This window comes from Hyperoodon ampullatus (genome assembly GCF_949752795.1).
Source record: "Hyperoodon ampullatus genome assembly, chromosome: 13".
Taxonomy (NCBI): domain Eukaryota; kingdom Metazoa; phylum Chordata; class Mammalia; order Artiodactyla; family Ziphiidae; genus Hyperoodon; species Hyperoodon ampullatus.
In genome coordinates, this window is record NC_136926.1 from 25,050,165 (window position 1) to 25,068,335 (window position 18,171).

At 43.7% G+C, this 18,171-nt stretch overlaps 1 protein-coding gene across 4 annotated transcripts in view; it reads right to left on the bottom strand.

The window, feature by feature from the left end:
• The window catches only part of PISD (phosphatidylserine decarboxylase), a gene marked incomplete at both ends in the record, with an annotated part of 37,932 nt that extends 21,465 nt beyond the window's left edge, over positions 1 to 16,467 (bottom strand). For 3 of the 4 annotated variants that reach the window (XM_079717025.1, XM_079717024.1, XM_079717027.1), the window contains 3 exons: positions 5,940 to 6,115; positions 9,823 to 9,902; positions 16,403 to 16,467. In XM_079717025.1, coding sequence (XP_079573151.1) covers positions 5,940 to 6,115; positions 9,823 to 9,902; positions 16,403 to 16,467 — 321 coding nt within the window. Of the gene's footprint in view, positions 1 to 5,939; positions 6,116 to 9,822; positions 9,903 to 16,258 lie in introns of all 4 variants that reach the window. The other variant, XM_079717023.1, reaches the window with a different exon arrangement.
• Positions 16,468 to 18,171: the final 1,704 nt, after the last annotated feature.

An 18,171-nucleotide genomic window follows, 5' to 3' on the forward strand; every position in this document is an offset into this window, starting at 1 on the left:
GTTAAAAATCCGCCTGCCAATGCAGGGGACACGGGTTCGAGCCCTGGTCCAGGAAGATCCCACATGTTGCAGAACAACTAAGCCCGTGTGCCACAACTGCTGAGCCTGCACTCTAGAGCCCAAGAGCCACAACTACTGAGCCCGTGTGCCATAACTACTGAAGCCCACGTGCCTAGAGCCCGTGCTCCGCAATAAGAGAAAACACTGCAATGAGAAGCCCGCGTACCGCAACTAGAGAAAGCCCATGCATAGCAATGAAGAGCCAACACAGCCAAAAAAAAAACTGTGGCATATCCACCCAATGAAATGCTATTCAGCAATAAAGAGGAATGAACCTCAACATTATGGTCAGTGAAATAAACCACATAGGACAGAGTACATTCCAGTTAAATAAAATTTCTTAAAAGAAAAATCTCATCTATAGTGATAGGAAGCAGATCAGTGATTGCCTGGAACCATGGGTGGATACTGACTGCAAAGGGATACATATTTTCTATCTCCAGTGTGGTGGTGATTACACAAGTCTATACATTTATTAAAACCAATGAATTATACGCTTAAAAAGGGTTTTATTGCATGTAAACAATACCTCAGTAAAGTCGACTTAGAAATTGAATCAGGGCTTCCCTGGTGGCACAACGGTTAAGAATCCACCTGCCAATGCAGGGGACATGGGTTTGAGCCCTGGTCAGGGAAGATCCCACATGCCGCAGAGCAACTAATCCTGTGCACCACAGCTACTGAGTCTGTGCTCTAGACCCCGCGAGCTACAACTACTGAAGCCCGTGCCTAAAGCCTGTGCTCTGCAACAAGAGAAGTCACCACAATGAGAAGCCGGCACACCACAACGAAGAGTAGTCCCTGCTCTCTGCAACTAGAGAAAGCCCACGCTCAGCAACGAAGACCTAATGCAGCCAAAAATAAATTAATAAATTTATTAAAAAATAAAAGAAATTAAATCACTACAGCAGCATTATTTACAGTAGCCAAGACATGGAAACAACTTAAGTGTCCATCAAGGGATGAATGAATAAAGAAGTTATGGTGTATATATTTACAATGGAGTATTATTCAGCCATAAAAAATAAGGAAATTCTACCATTTGCGACAACATGGATGGACCTTGAAGGCATTATGCTAAGTGGAATGACTCAGACAAAAAAAGACAAATACCATGTGATCTCATTTATATGTGGAATCTTACAAAAAAAACAAAAAACCCCACCAAACTCAGAAAAACAGATCAGACTGAAGAGGAGGGGGAGTGGGGAATTAGAGGAAGGTGGCCAAAAGGTACAAACTTCCAGATATAAGAGAAATAAGTTCTAGGGATGTAATGTACAACATGATGACTATAGTTACCACTGCTGTATTAACATATAGGAAAATTAAGAGAGTTAATCCTAAGAGTTCTCATCACAAGGAGAAACATTTTTTTCCTTTTTTCTTTTCTTCTTTATTTTCTTTTTATTGTATCTATATGAGATGATGGATATTAGGTGAACCTATTGTGGTAATCATTTCACAATGTATCAAGTTATCATGTTGTACACCTTAAACATATATACAGTGATGTATATCAATTGTTTCTCAATGAAATTGGAAAAAAATTAAATCAACTTTCAATAAATATGTAAGTATGGAGAGACTTTCTGGAAGATACACAAGAAATGTTAAAAATTCTTGCTTGGGGCTTCCCTGGTGGCGCAGTGGTTAAGAATCCGCCTACCAATGCAGGGGACACGCGTTCGAGCCCTGGTCTGGGAAGATCGCACATGCTGCGGAGCAACTAAGCCCGTGCGCCACAACTACTGAGCCTGCGCTCTAGAGCCCGTGAACCACGACTACCGAGGCTGCGTGCTGCAACTACTGAAGCCCACGTGCCTAGAGCCCGTGCTCTGCAACGAGAAGCCACTGCAATGAGAAGCCTGCACACCACAACGAAGAGCAGTCCCCGCTCGCTGCAACTAGAGAAAGTCCGCCCACAGCAATGAAAACCCAACGCAGCCAAAAATAAAATAAACAAATAAATTTAAAAAAAACATGAAAAATTCTTGCTTGCTTCTGGAGAGCAGGAATGGGATTAGCAGATGGGGTGGAGAGTGGAAGGCTCATTTTTATGTAATCTCTTCTTTACTATTTGAATTTTCACATGATCATATTTTATTTAAAAATTTTTAACTACCTTATTAAAAATAAAAATTAATTTAACAATACATACTCCTAAACAGAGCCAAAAGCTTAGAAGGGTGATGTTCACCAAAATGTTAACTGGTTTCCTGCGGGTTGTAGGATTACAGGTCATCAACTCTTTTCGTCTACATATTTTGCAACACTTTCTTATTTTTTGTAGATGAACACATCTTTATAAGTAGATAAAGGACAAAGCTATTTCCACATTGGGGAAAGTGATGCCATATATATATATATATATATATATATATATATATATATATATATATATATATATATATATATAAATAAATAAATAAAGAGTGGAGCTACTGGAACCTGGATGCTTCTGAAAGCTTCCAGAGACTCCACTCTCCTTAACAGGTTACTTTGTTGCTAGTTACAGAATTCCCTTAATCCCACAGCAGCAAACACATAGGTTTCACTTCTACTCAGCAGACTGCATGAACTCTTTTTTTTTTAATTTTATAAATTTATTTATTGATTGATTGCTGCGTTGGGTCTTCTCTGCTGCACGCAGGCTTTCTCTAGTTGTGGCGAGCAGGGGCTACTCTTCGTTGCAGTGCGTGGGCTTCTCATTGCGGTGGCTTCTCTTGTTGCGGAGCACGGGCTCTAGGTGCACAGGCTTCAGTAGCTGTGGCACGCGGGCTCAGTAGTTGTGGCTTGCGGGCTCTAGAGCGCAGGCTCAGTAGCTGTGGCACACGGGCTTAGTTGCTCCGCGGCATGTGGGATCTTCCTGGACCAGAGCTCGAACCTGTGTCCCCTGCACTGGCAGGTGGATTCTTAACCACTGTGCCACCAGGGAAGTCCCTGCATGAACTTTTTTTTTCTTCTTTTCTACCATAAAAGCAACATGAATCTTAGATCAGGCAAAAATCTTAGAAACATTTTCTTAAATGTGTAAAAACAGAAGCCCCAAGGTGACACAACTCACCCAAGGCCTCGCAGCTGCTGGTGCCCAGATCTGAAGTCTCCTGACACCCTGTCCCTCCCTCCTTACTGCTCCTACGTGAGAGTTGCACCCACCCCAGCCCAGAAGACAGCCTGCAGGGAGTGAGGCGGCATAGATTTTGGAGTTATGGTTTCCTCTAAACTGTTACCAAAAAGAGGAAATTCTATTTACATGAAGGAAAGATGTGAGCATGAATTCTTCAGGAGCGCTGTGCTGGGGGTGGGGTGGGGGGCAGTGGCTAATGTGAATGCTCGTCACATTATCGCAGACAACAACTGTTCAAGTCAGGCCACTCAAATTCACCTCCCATTTTAAACAGTCAGCCCCAGAGAATGGAGGTACCTCAAATACACAGCAAGCCCTCCCTCCATCTCTCACTGCCACCGTCGAGCTCCTATACTAAGAGCACCTTCTATGAGCAACATGGTATTTACTGTTCCAAGAGTACGGCATTTGGCATCGACAGACCTCTGTTCTGGAACCTATTCTGCCACCAACTAGTCTTTCCATTTGTAAAATGGCTCTAACACCTGCCCTTCCTACCTCAGTGAGCTATTGTAACTAAAAGGGTTCAGAAAAACTGTGAGGTGCTGTTCAACATAAGGTACTACAACCATGCTCTTGAGAGTTTTGATACAGAGGAAAGACCAGAGGGTTCTCTGCAACAAGAGAAATTCACAAGCTAGGAAAGGACAAAGGCTTCCTGCTGGCACTCTGACCAAGAGGGGCTAATAGGAAGGCTTCATGTGTGGGGATGGCTATACTGCCCATGTCTGTCTCCTGGAAACCCAGAAAACACTATTTGGTAAGAAAAAATCACCCAGTCACTTCAACTGTGCCACTGACCCCAGAGGCCATCTCAGCAGTAACTTCCAATCTGTCTTCTTTCTTAGCTCTGGTGATGCCAGACTTGACTTCAGGGATAGGAAGGGATTATATTCCAGCAAAATCACCACCAGAAATTTTCACCTGCCACATACTAATGGAGCCCTGAAGGGACCCGTACAGCTCATCTGCCCATGATTCCTAAACCTGACTTGTCATGAGAATCACCTGCAGGGCCTTGTAAAAACAAAGATCTTGAGCCTTGCCCAAACTTTCTAAATCTCTAGGGCTGAGACCAAAGAATCCATATCATTAAAGCTCCCCAAACAATTCTGAGGATCAGCCAGACTGGGGTACTCTCTCATTTTTCATATGAGGTGTCAGTGATTAGGTGGAGCGGGGGATGGGACTAAGATCCAGCCCCCATCTGCCCGTTCAAGAACTGCCCCCCGCCCTGCCCCCGCAACCTGCTGCCTCTCCTGAAATCTTCCAGCGTCTACTCTGAGCCCAGATGATTCCCCTTCATAAATGAAATGTTGCCCAACTTGCAAACCCAGGAGCCATCTTACTCCACCGAAAGAACAGGACCTAACTTAAGCCCAGTTCTTTACCAACAGGGGCTTCAGACCTCTCACTTTATTAGGCCACTCTGCTCGTCCTGTCACTGTCCACAGCCTAGAACTTAGAAGCTAATCAACCCTGTCCTCTTTACAAATAATCGTTTTTCAGGTATTGACTCATATACGGCAGTAATCCCAATTATATAAACAGTGGATGCTATGAAAAACTACCGACATTAGTCTTTTATGAATGAGGAAGTAGCAAATTTCTTCCAAATGTAGATTCTCTTGGGATACCTTTGAAATGAGTGGGAATTTCCTGAAAGCAGGTGGGCATGTCACCAGGTGGGTCAGCCTGACAGATGCCTGGGGTCAGAGGGAAGCCAGCTTGGGTTTAACACTTGAGTTGGGTCATGGATCACAGTCTTAACAAGTACTTTACTAGTTTGAAGGAGAAGGATATGTTTACAGAGGAAACCACCAATGTTATGGGAAACGGTGTTCAGCGTACTTAAAAAGTATGACTCACATACTATACAATTCTGTAAAAAAGGACTCTGTAATATACAACCAAAAAACAGAAAACTTGGAAAGTGACATGTCCAAGTCCACACAGCTACTAGGAGCGTGGTTAGAACCTGCCTTCAGGACTGGGACCCTGGCTGCTGGGTGCAGCTGAGCTGGATTACCGATATGGCGCAGCTCATGGGGAAATCCAAATGCATCATCCCAAATACCATCGTCTCTGCTTTCACCCCCTCTGTTGCCCAAGCTATCAGGGTCTACTGATATTGCAGATATTTCACTTGTTAAATTATGGGTAAAAAGAAAGCAATTTTTAAACTTACACCTTTATATTCAATTTCAGTATTTACTGAATGTCTGCTCTGAGTCAGATATCCTGGGCCTCGGGAAGCACCGATGAGTAAGACAGTTCATTACGTATCACACAAGGTACAATGACACCAAAGCCCGCCCCAACTGCACGGCCCAATTGCGGGGAGAGCATTTTGAGCAGTAATGATAAAGGAATTTGATGATTTCAGTCTGGTCTCTGGTGAGAACTTATCCACATCACAAAAGTCCAACCCTTCCAGCTCATCCTCAGACTTGAGAAGGCGTGAACTGTCAGGACGCCAGCCTGAGTATAAGGCACGAGCTCTGAAAATTTCAACAGCAGGAAATTTCCACTCAGAGGCCTTGGGGAGACCAGGGGTGGATCTGGAGACAGAGGGAAGCCGGACATGATGCCCAAGGTATAACTTCTGTAACAGCCCTAAAACCACTGGAGATGTGAGCTCCAAGAAAGCACATTTCACTTTTTCAAACAGTTTAACTTTGGGGCAATTTACAAAGTGACAGGCAGTTGTGCTCCATGAGAACCCAAGGTGGTTCCATCCTGTTCTTACCTCCCAGTGACCAGCAAGTTTGGGCGGGATCTCCAAGCCCAGCTTCTCCCATTCTCGCTCCTGGTACTTCTCATACTGCCGGTAACCTGCGTACCCGCCACCCGTCGCGACCAAAAAGAGCAGGGGGCGCAGCAGGGACAAGGTTCGGGCAGGGGCAGTGTGGACTTTTCTGGCATCTGTAACAAAAAGCAGGAAAATTTTGAGCCTGGGAAAAGGGACGGGTATGAGTCACGCAAACACAGCACCAATAGGAGGGCTGGGAAAAGCCCTCAGCAAAGCTGACTGGACCCGGAATGGATCTGACAGGGAGGTGCAGCCCTGAGTCACTGCAAAGACCCTGCTGCCTCCAAATTCTATCTAGTAAGGTACAAGCTTCTTTCCTGTGACACTACAGTACACCCCAACTGCCACCATAATTACAGAATTTAAGATGAAAACATTGAATTGCAAAGAGGTCAAGAAGCGAATCCAGGTTGCCCCGCTGGCTACCAACAGGGCCAGGACTGGGACAGGTACCATTTCTCACACAGGCTCTCTGATTTTACTTTTACGATCCAGGCCCAGGTCTGACTGGACAGTAGTATTCTTCCAAATGCAAAATCTCATAAGCTCTTACAATTCAACGATAAAAGATAAATAGTCCAATTTTAAAAGGTACTAAGAATTTGAATAGATATTTCTCCAAAGAAGATACATGAGTGGCCAGTAAGCACATGTAAAGATGCTCAACATCTGTTATGGTTGAATTATGTCCCCCTAAAATTCATATGCTTAAGTCCTAACCCTTAGCACCTCAGAATGTGACCTTACTTGGATAAAAGGTCTCTACAGAGGTAATCAAGTTAAAATAAGGTCAGCACAGTGGGCCCTAATCCAATATGACTAGTGTGCTTATAAAAAGAGAAAAATTTGGGACTTCCCTGGTAGTCCAGTGGATAAGAATCTGTCTTACAATGCAGGGGACACCAGTTCGATCCCTGGTCGGGGAACTAAAATCCCACATGCCACAGGGCAACTAAGCCCACGCACCACAACTACTGAGCCCATGCGCCACAACTAGAGAGAAGCCTGTGCACGCACAGCAACAAAGCGAAGAGCCATGCGCCGCAATGAAGGATCCTGCATGCTGCAACTAAGACCCGACGCAGCCAGAAAACAAATAAATAAATTTTTAAAAAAATAAATTAAAAAATAAAAAGAAAATTTGGAGACAGACATGCACACAGGGAGAATGCTATCTGAAGATGAAGGCAGAGATCGGGGTGATGCTTCTATAATACAAGCCAAAAAAGCCAAATATTGCCAGCAATCCATCAGAAGCTAGACAAGAGGCTCTCCCTCACACCCCTCAGAAGGAAGCAGCCCTGTGACACCTTGATCTTGGACCTCTAGTCTCCAGAACTGTGAGAGAATAAATTTCTACCGTTAAAGCCACTCAGTTTGTGGTACTCTGTTCCGGTAGCCCTAGCAAACCAATACATCATTAGTAATCAGGGAAATGCAAATCAAAACCACGATGAGATACAACTTCACACCCACTAGGATGGTTTTAATGAAAAAGACAGATAAGTGTTGGTAAGGATGTGGAGAAACTGGAACACGCATACACTGCTGATGGATTGTAAAATGGGGCTTCAGTTCTTCAAAATGTTAAACATAAAATTACCACATGACCTAGCAATTCAGCTCTTAGGGAAGTGAAACATACATCTACACAAAAATTTGTCACACATGCTCCACAGCAGCATTATTCATAATAGCCAAAAAGTGAAAATAACCCAAATGTCCATCAACTGACAAATGAATAAAAAAGTGGTATATCCATACAATGGAATATTGATAATAAAAAAGGAAAAAAGGGGCTTCCCTGGTGGCGCAGTGGTTGAGAGTCCGCCTGCCGATGCAGGGGACACGGGTTCGTGCCCTGGTCTGGGAAGATCCCACATGCCGTGGAGCGGCTGGGCCCGTGAGCCATGGCCACTGAGCTTGCGCGTCCAGAGCCTGTGCTCCGCAACGGGAGAGGCCACAACAGTGAGAGGTCCGCGTACCGCAAAAAAAAAAAAAAAAGGAAAAAAGGAATGAAGTATTGACACATGCTACACATGAACCTTGAATACATTATGTAAAAGTCGTCAGCCACAAAAGGCTGCATATTGTATGATTCCATTTATATGAAGTGTCCAGTATAGGAAACATACTAGAGAGACATAAAGTAGGTTAGTAGGTGCCAGGGACTAGGGGTAGGGAGAAATGGGGAGTGACAGTTTAATGGATCAAGTGCTACTATTGTGAAGGGGGTGAGGAGGGAATGAAAATATTCTAAAATTAGGTAGTGCTGATGGTTGTACAACTCTGTACGTATACAAAAAAAAAACACTGAATTGCATACTTAAAAGGGTGAATGTTATGGTATGAAAATTGTATCTCAATAAAGTTATTGTTAAAACAAAATCTCAAGAGCTGACTTCTCAGCAGCCTGCACAAAACCTTCATCCTGTCCTTGGCTTCCAACGGAAGGAAATCATCCTGCCCATTTGTCCCTGTCCCTCCACCACCTTTTGGTTGTTGCTGTTTCTTTTTCTTTCTTTCTTTCTTTTTTTTTTTGGCCGTGCCGAGAGGCTTGTGGGATTTTAGTTCCCCAACCAGGGATTGAACCTGGGTCCTCAGCAGTGAGAGCGCGGAGTTCTGACCACTGGACCGTCAGGGAATTTCCTGCTGTTTCTTTTTTTTAATGAACAAGTAGAGATGTCATTAACTTCCTCCATTTTCTGATTACTCCTAATGAACTCTTACTACTTAACAACTAAATATTCTACCTCTGACCAGAAAATCTTTTCAAAAAGCAAGAAACATTTTTTTTCCTCTTTCTGAAATATTTGGTGATGAGAGAACTGTTGTACACTCCCTACCTGCACTGAACCAGCACCCTAGGCTGACTGGTCACAATCTCCTGCATGCTTCTGCTACACTGGACCTTTCTTCAACTACAGGTCTTTCTCTTGCTTTCCAAAGGCTTACTTTACTCCTCCAACAGGAAGTAGTAAGCAGAGAGTGCCCTCCACTCCTGACCGCCTCTCTGCTGCATTTGTCACTTTAAAAAAGCACAGCTTTTCTGCAGATCCAAGATTCTGGCTTGATTTCTGAGGCTCCCCGTGAACCCTTCAAGTGATTCCTATGTGTTCCAGCCTGCAAGTCCTAATTAAACAAGTAACACCCAGATGTGCCCCTATTAACTACCTTAATAAGCCTTTTGTCTTTATTCTCATTAACCATCTCATTTTATTCCCAAGGTATGATTACTGGACAGTCAAAAATAGCCTCCAATATGATAGAATAAAAAGGATATTTAGTTAATAAAGACAATATACATTTTTGTACAGGTTCAAATAACTGCTTACAAGATCCAAAAAGTTCATAATCCAGTGCTGATGAGGGTGTGGGGAACTGATGTACTCATGAGCACATCCTGCTCAGAAGAGTGTAAACAGGGACAACCTTCTCTGAAGAGTAATTTGGCTTAAATACCAAATTATAAACTACATAAACCTTTTGATCCAGTAATTCTAAGTCTAAAAATTTATCCTGAGGATGCACAAAAATATGTTAGTACAGAACTGTCTGTAATAGGAAAAGACTAGGAGCAACTTAAATGTCCAACACCAAACAGTACAGTCATGTGACAGAATACTACACAGCCAGTAAAAACAATCAGATAACAGCAGCTAATGCTTCAGTGGTACCTACATGCCAGGTACTCTAAGCACTTTGCAGGCATAATTCCATCTGATTCTAACAACAACCCTATGAAATACGTGCTGCGTTTATCCCAGTTCACTGACAAACTGAAGCAGAGAGGCCAGCATTGCCTCTAATGGCTACTTACTTGTGGAAAAGGTTCTGAGAGGCAGCTTCCTTAAGGACTGAAGGAAATGGCTCAGGGCAATGTCTTCACAGTGATGGCGCCTACAATCAAGCAAAAATGAAGCATTAAACATTTTTTTAATTAAAAAGAAATTAGTGGATCAACTTCTAAAATTTGAATATAGTCTATAGACTCAACAATAGTATTGTGTCCATGTTAATTTCCTGGCTTTGACCATTGTACTGTGGTTTTCGTAAGAAAACGTCCTTATACAAAAAGAGCTCAAATATTTAAAGGTAAAGGGGCATCAAGTGTTTCAGAAAAAAATATATACAAACGCACACTCACAAAGAGAAAAAAGGGAGAGAGAATGACAAAGCAAATATAGTTGATATTTGGGGAATCAGAGGACAGGGTATTTGGGAATTCTCTGTACTATTTTTATAACTTCTCTGTAAGTCTAAAATTTTTTCACACACAAAGTTGCTCTTTTCTTAATTAAGTATAAGAGCATAATAAGAAGTAAACGTGGCACTTACACAAAGCCATACATTTCTTCACCACAAACAAAGAGCTATACACAGCCTTGTAGCCTCTAACCCCTACTCATTAAAGAACCTAATAAAGTGGTTGAAATTTTAAACTGTTTTTTTTTTTTTTTTTGGCCGCGCTGCCGCTTGTAGGATCGAACCCATGGCCCCTGCAGCTGGAAGTGTGGAGTCCTACTAACCACTGGACCACCAGTGAATTCCCTGAAATTTTAAACTTAAATGTTTGGCCTGGAAAAAAAATGACACAAGCCAGGCTGAACTATTCTAATCTACTTTGGGTCTGGAAGGCTCAACTGGTTTGGAATTTTAAAATTAATATTTGTGGCTACTTTGCCACAAAAGCTACTTTCAAAGAGTGAATAGGGTTTTCAGGCATTCTGAGAAAAAAATGACTATTTTCATGGCTTCAAGCTCTAAGAAAATATTATTTCCGATTCTTTGTTTCTCTTCTTTGTTTCCTCTTCACCCAGGGAAACTGGACATATCCCCAGTGGCAATAAGTGACTTGGCCAGCAAGGAAAGCATGAATGAATTTTTAGTGAACTGGTTCTCTCCTTAATCAAAAAGCAAACACCCCACCTTCAATTCAGATAGCACTTCAGTTCCCCCAAATACTGGCCTGAAATCTAAAGTAAAGAAACTATGTCCTTGTCAGTAAGTGTTTTTTTTCCTTGAAGCCCTTTATGAGAAGCAGAAATTTACTCTTATAAATGTCTAAACTGCTATTTTTGTGGAGAACAGAACTGCATTTATGACTTTCATACAATGATACTGACATTCATGGATAGTCAGTAGTTATGTCTCACACAGACATCCTGTAGATTTTATCAGATTTAAACACCTTCGTTTATTCACATGAAATTTCCTTGACTTAACAACACTCTCACAGCATGATGCTAACATGACGAATCTGATTCTCCTACAGGCAAGCAAGGTCTGTATGGAGAACAAGCCTGGGACCATGACAGTCACCAACCCCTCAGAGGCCAGATGGATGGACAGTTATTAACACAAAGGAGGGTGTGTTGCAGTACCTGAATGTTCTTTCAGCAGTGAACAACGCTCATCTCTTAGACTGGGCACTCCCACTGCAAAAGCTAAGCGCCTAAAACCCTGCTTTCCAAATGGAATAAGAACAAGAAGTGTAAAATCTGACTAAAGGCTGTATTGTTGTGTTGCGCACACTGCTATACTGTGTGCTCCAGAATTGCTGCTGAACCTCCTAACTGAAATAATGTTTTCAGACTGTTGGAAAAGGCTTTTTTTGTGGGGAGGCGGGTGTGGGCTGGGGGAAGTACAAGTGGGAGATAATCATTTATCCACTGTAACCCAATGCATGGCACTCAGGTGGCTGGTTTGCATACGGATCTTCCTGAGAACAGAGTCTTGGTCTCTCGTCCACTGCTGTAGCCCCAGCTCCTGGAACAAGTGCCTGGCAAACGCCCCAGTTGCATCAGCTTGTCTTTCATTCCTGGATCATTCCTATCCTCATATAAATGTTGTACTTTCTCCAATCTTACAGAAACACTGTCCACCCCACTGCAGGCTCTTTAAAAGAACAATGTTCCCTGTCATCACTTCCTCCCCTCCCCCTCTCTCTTCATCCCACTCAACCAGGCTTTTGTTCCCACGTCATCTCTTGTCAAGGTCACCAACTTCCACGTTGTCAACCCCAACACATATTTCTTGGACCTCGTGTTATGTGACTTCGCAGCAGCATTTGCCCCTGGTGAGCCCTTCCTCCTTTTTTTCCCCCCACTGAGGTATAATTGACATGTAACATTATATTAGTTTCAGATGTACAACATTATTCCCTATTTGTATATATTGTGAAAGGATCACCACAATAAGTCTAGTTAACATCCCTCACCATACATATTTACAAAAACTTTTTTCTTGTGATGAAAAAGATCTACTCTCTTAGCAACTTTTAAATATACAATACAGTATTGTTAACTGTAGTCACCATGCTGCACATTACATCCCCAAGACTTAGGTATTTTATAAGTTGTATCTTTTGACTTCATTCACTTTCTCCTTCTTGAAACACATTTAGCCTTTGGGACCCTGATCTTCCTACCTCTCCAGCCTCTCCCTAACTTCAAACAGCTGCCATGCCCAGGGTTCAGACCTCTTCTCTGTCTGTGCTCTCCCCCAGACATGTTCACCCAGTCCCGCAGCTTTAAATAGCCAGATACTGAGGACTCCCTCGCTGCTCCTTCAAAGAACTCTGGACCATATTTCCACCTGGCTACCCAACATCCCCACTCTGAATCACCTCAAACTGAGTTTGTTCAGAACAGAATTCCTGACACTCCCTCACTCCCGTTCAACCTGCTCTACCCTCAGAATTGTTCATCTGTGGCAGAGACTAGCCAGATGGTTATTAAATCCACTTCCTCTACCCAACAGACTACATTTCCCAGCCTCCCTTGCAATAGGGTGTGGCCACATAACTGAGTTCTAACCACTGTAAGAACCATTCAGGCTTCCCAGGCTGTCCCGTTTCAGCCTGTTCGATGCAAACATGCAGACCTTGGGAAGCCATGTGTTAAAGATGTCAGGAGATGGGTCCTCAAATCACTGCTGTCCTGCAGATCAGGAGCACCCACTGGGACTTTACATGATTGAGACAAACACTTTTACTGTGTTTAATCACTGAGATGCTGGAGTTTACCTGTTACCACAGCAACACTGCTATAATTAATATACCATCTCAGAAAAAAGGCACCACCATTCACCCAGCTGCACAAGTCGAAACCCTAGGGACTCCTTTGTAAGTCCTTTCTTTCTCACTATCCACATTCAATCCACTGACAAGGCATGAAGTCTCTACCTTCAAAATATACCCTTATCTGCCTACTTCTCTGCCACCACTCTCACTCTGGCCTGAGCCACCAGATCTATCACTGAAGGACTGCACTAGCCTGTTCTTCCTGCTTGGCTTCTGTGTCCCATTCACCACAGAACAGCCAGAGTGACCTTCTCAAAACAGAAAATAAGACCAGACCCTATGTAAGTGGTCCTCGCTGAACCCTCAGACCTCCTGCTGCTTCCCTTCTCCTCACTCACCTGCCCCCATTCCTTGTACGCTCACGCCTCTGCATTGCTGTTTGCTCTGCTGGACATACCACTCCAGGTGGCTCAGTCCCTCGTCATTCAGTTCTCTGCTCAAATGCTTCCTCCTGATTGGTTTCTCCTCACCACAAGCCCAAAAGTTGTCCCTCTGGAGCGTTCTCTAACCCCTTAATTACCTGCCTTTATTTTTCTTTGTAACACTTCTCACTACCCGAAATGAACAGATTTTATATATATTCACTCATTTGTTTACTGTCTGTACCCCTCAAATGCAGGGGTTTGTCTGTCTTCCCCCTGGACCTCAATCTCAACAGTGAGATTAAGCTTCAGAGAAATGAACGGCTGGCTAGGTTCAATCACATGTACCTTCTACATGGTGAACTCACGTGGGCCTCCTGCAAGCGGGTAATTAAAGCCCAGGATTAAGCACTCAAATCTGATTGTGGGGCTCAAATCTCCATCCTGCCACTTATTAATTAGCTGTGTGACCTTAAGGCATTTCTTAACTAATCCTAAGCCTCAGTTTCTCCACCTGTAAAAACAGGACCTACCTCATTAGGAATAAATGAGACAATCACATAAAACCTTAAGCCCAGGCCCTGGCACCTAATTACATATTACTATTATTAAAAGTAACAGAGGGGCTTCCCTGGTGGCGCAGTGGTTGAGAGTCCACCTGCCGATGCAGGGGACACGGGTTCGTGCCCCGGTCCAGGAAGATCCCACATGCCACGGAGTGGCTGGGCCCGTGAGCCATGGCCGCTGAGCCTGCGCACCCAGAGCCTGTGCTCCGCAACGGGAGAGGCCACAACAGTGAGAGGTCCGCGTACCACAAAAAAAAAAAAAAAAAAGAGAGAGAAAAGTAACAGAGTTGATATTCAGCTGGCACACACTGGGATGGCCATATTAACTGTCTGTGACCACTCTGAATGGTTTGTGTCCACACTGTCATAGTTTTAAATTATTTTTAACATCACCCCTGGTGGTAACACTAACTATAGTCCTTGTGTCTCTCCTGCTTTTTAGAGCTGTGAAAGTTCTGAAAATGAACTGGCCGGCCTCTTGAAGGCCTCATTCCACGTTCTATCTCATATTATTTAGTAATGTTTCCTTACTCTTCTACTAAACTGTAAAGTTCTTTAAACACGAGGACTATATCTTTTAATTCCTCTCTCTTCCCCTGCTCTCCCTCCCCCTCCCGATCCCTGGCACTGCAGTTGGCAGTGGTAGGAATGTCATAAGTATTCCTGAAGGAAAGTCTTGCACAAGCAACCATTCCTTGGGCACTATGTACTTGCCTGAACCTAAGAATCATCCAGGATACGTGTAAAGAACACAGCTGCCAGAGCCCCAACCTACATCTACTGAACCTGAATTTGGCAGTATTGGGGGATATACCTGGGACTCTCTTTTTCTAATAAACACCCACCCCATTTTTTCATCAAACAAATTTGGGAAACATGGCCCTAAGTTATCACCCATAATTGCCTTCTTTTTGTTCTCTCACCTGTCACCTATCACCCAGGTACTGAAAAACTTCCCTGCAATATGAGGTTTTCAAACATATGTCTCACAGACACTGCTTTACTTAAAAATCATGGAAATGTTCTCTTTTGGGGTTTTTTTTGCATCTAAATATAGTTCCCATCTGGATATGTAATACCTTTGAAAATTGAGTTCTTATTGTACCCAAATCCTCACCCTCCTTAACTTGCACCTAAATCCAGTCTTATCTACCTACACTGGTACTAAAGTTATGACTTTTCTTCCCTTTCCCTTTTTAAATGATAGTACATCCTCCTCACCATCGTTAAACAAAAAAAAAAGAAAAAATTTTAGGAGGGTCATTTTTTAGTCTTTCCAACTTATGACACATTTTAGATGATTTCACGACTGACTCATAAACAGCACACCTGGTAACAACATTAAAACCAGAGACTCTCCTGTCCAAATCCTAACAGTTACCATCACATTGCAGAGCCCCCTCCTGAGAAAGTTACACCATTTCTGAGTAGTTAATAATAGAGTGAAGCTTTAGTGTTCAGGGCAATGACAGTTTCTGTTCCCTTTCAGTCCGAAACCAGTGTCCTTACTTCCCAAAATTACAGGGCAAGCTTTGGTCAACGCTGACAAAATGAAGGTTGCCTGAAACACAAAAGTACCGTGTGTCTCTCAAACCTTAGCTCTTTGAAATGACACGGAGCAGCAGACTCTGAGTCATAGCTACCAACATTTTAATCCATTTTCTGAGAGTCCAAATGTTCCCAAGCTGGTTCTTACATAAGCTATTTCGAATAATGAATGTCCTCACGGTGGGCAGCCTGAGGGAAAGGTCCTTGCCTGAGAGAGAGAGAGAGAGGTATCCGCGTAGGGGTCCCGGCTCTGCTACTAACTGGCTGGGTGAAACTGAGCAAGTCCCTTCCTCTCTCATGGCCTCAAGTTTGCTAACTCCAAAAAGAGCTTGATTTAGATGACCCCTCTAACAACCTAAGAGTTGGGAGTCACTAGGGTAACTAAGACCCCATTTCCATCATGGACGATTTTGAGATAACCGAGTCCAACCCTCTCGCTTCAAAGACCAAGAATACGAAGTGAAAGCCGCCCGACTCCCAGTCCAGTGCTCTTCCCACATCACGCCGCCCCTCCCAGCAACACGAATCCCTGAGAAAGAGGCGTCCAGCCCTGCCTCGGCTATAAGTGGCGGGCACACAGCCTATTTCACTGGTTGGGTCTTTCTGTTTATATCTTTGTTTTTTGTCCCTTGTGGAAAGGGCAAGGAGAGAGCGCTTAGGCCAGACGCGGAACGCCCTACGCGGCGGCAGTCGCACCTGCTCGAGAGCTCCAGGTTAAGGTGAGTGCCTACGTCTCCACTCGAGCTCTCCTCAGGGCGAGCCCGCGACAGAGAAACAACTCCTCTCTCCAGACCCCAGTTTGGCCCGGGCCACCCCCGGCAGGTCCCCAAGCAGCTGTACCTGCTCCGCCACGGCGCAACTCCGCGCAGCAACCTCAAACAACCTGGCCCCACGGACGCCGCCATCTTGTCTCCAGCTTCTCGGCGGGACACGCCCCCTTTTACACGCTAATCGCACGCGCGTGACGTCACAAGCCTCGAACTCACAGGGCCAATGAAGAACGCGGAGCGTGTGAGGGCGGAGCTGTCTAAGCTCCTCTCCCGGCTGCTCCGGGCACCCTCCGCCTGACACTTCCGGCAGCTAATGGGCTAGGTCGGATAGGTGCCGCCGGTGGCGGTGCTTACAGTGCTAAACCTGGACCTGGGCACAGCGTTGCCAGTTCTCCTTTTTCCCTCTGACGTGCGTTTCCGCATGTGCCTGGAAAATCTGATTCACCCAAGGTCTGAGAATGGATCAACTGAGCTAAATCGTTCATTTTACGGATGGGGAAACTGAGAGCGTCCACAACTCAGCTACCATTGAGTAAGCGCTTCCTAAGTGCCAGGCTCTGTGATGATGGCTTAGCATGCATGGTGTCTCATTCTTACCTCCCATCGCTGTACTATCTGGGAGTCCAGAGACCAGAGGTCTTGGATCACCTAGAAGTGCAATTAGTCGTCGAACGAGGTGCCGGGTGTGATAGCACTTGCTCCTGCAAAGATTCCTGATCTTCAGATTTAAGGGAAAATAGACTTTTCAGTAGTATCAGCTTTTTTTTTTTTTTTTTCCTTTAGTGGGCAGAGACTAGAGACCGCCAGCCAGCCCTGAGAATTATTCTCATTTTAAAGATAGAGAAAACAGAGCTCAGGAAAGTTAACCATTAGAATGCTCAAGGGCACACAGCTATAAAGGAGAAAAGCTAGAATTTGAACATACATCTCTGATTCCAAAACCCATGATCTAACATCCTTCCTTTTAAGCCCTTTGCCTAGAATCTGGCTGAGTATAGGTCCCCAAACTGAAGGAATACAGCTCCTCTTGTTTCTCCCCTAAGCTGCTAATAGCACTTGTCTTCACCAGGCGTTTGACACAGGAGGAGGGGTATGTTGCCTGGTACCTGCAATTATTTCTACATGGTTATTTAAGCTCAACTAGGGCATACCGGGCCTACAGGGAGCCTAACCGGCATCAGATTTCCTATTGGAGAGGAGACACTTCCCTCTATGGTTTTCAAAAGTCTGAAGAGGAGGGAAAAAAAAAAGTATAGAATTGGTTTTACTATTCAATTGAGAGTAGTAACTCAAAACCAGGGGGAAGAAAAAATGGGAGGGGGAGATTATTTCAAAATGAAATGCATTTGGGGAAATTGGATATTCACATGCAAAAGATGAAGTGGACCCTTAATTTACACCATATACAAAAATTAACTCAAAATGGATCAAAGACCTAAAGCTAAGAACTACAACTATAAAACTCTTAAAACATAAGGGAAATTTTCATGACATTGAATTCAGCAATGATTTCTTGGATATTACGCCGAAAGCACAGGCAACAACAAAATAAGATAAATTGTATTTCATCAAAATTAAAAAGTTTTGTGCATCAAAGGACACTGTCAACAAAAGTGAAAAGACAACCCTGAGAATGGGAGAAAATAGTCACAAACAATATATCTGATAAGCGTCTGGTATCCAGAATATATAAATAATTCCTAAAATTCAACAAAAAAACAAATAACCGAATCAAAAATAGGCAAAGGACTTGAACAGACATTTCTCCAAAAATAATATACAAATGACCAATAAAAGATGCTCAACATCACTAATCATTAGGGAAATGCACATCAAAAG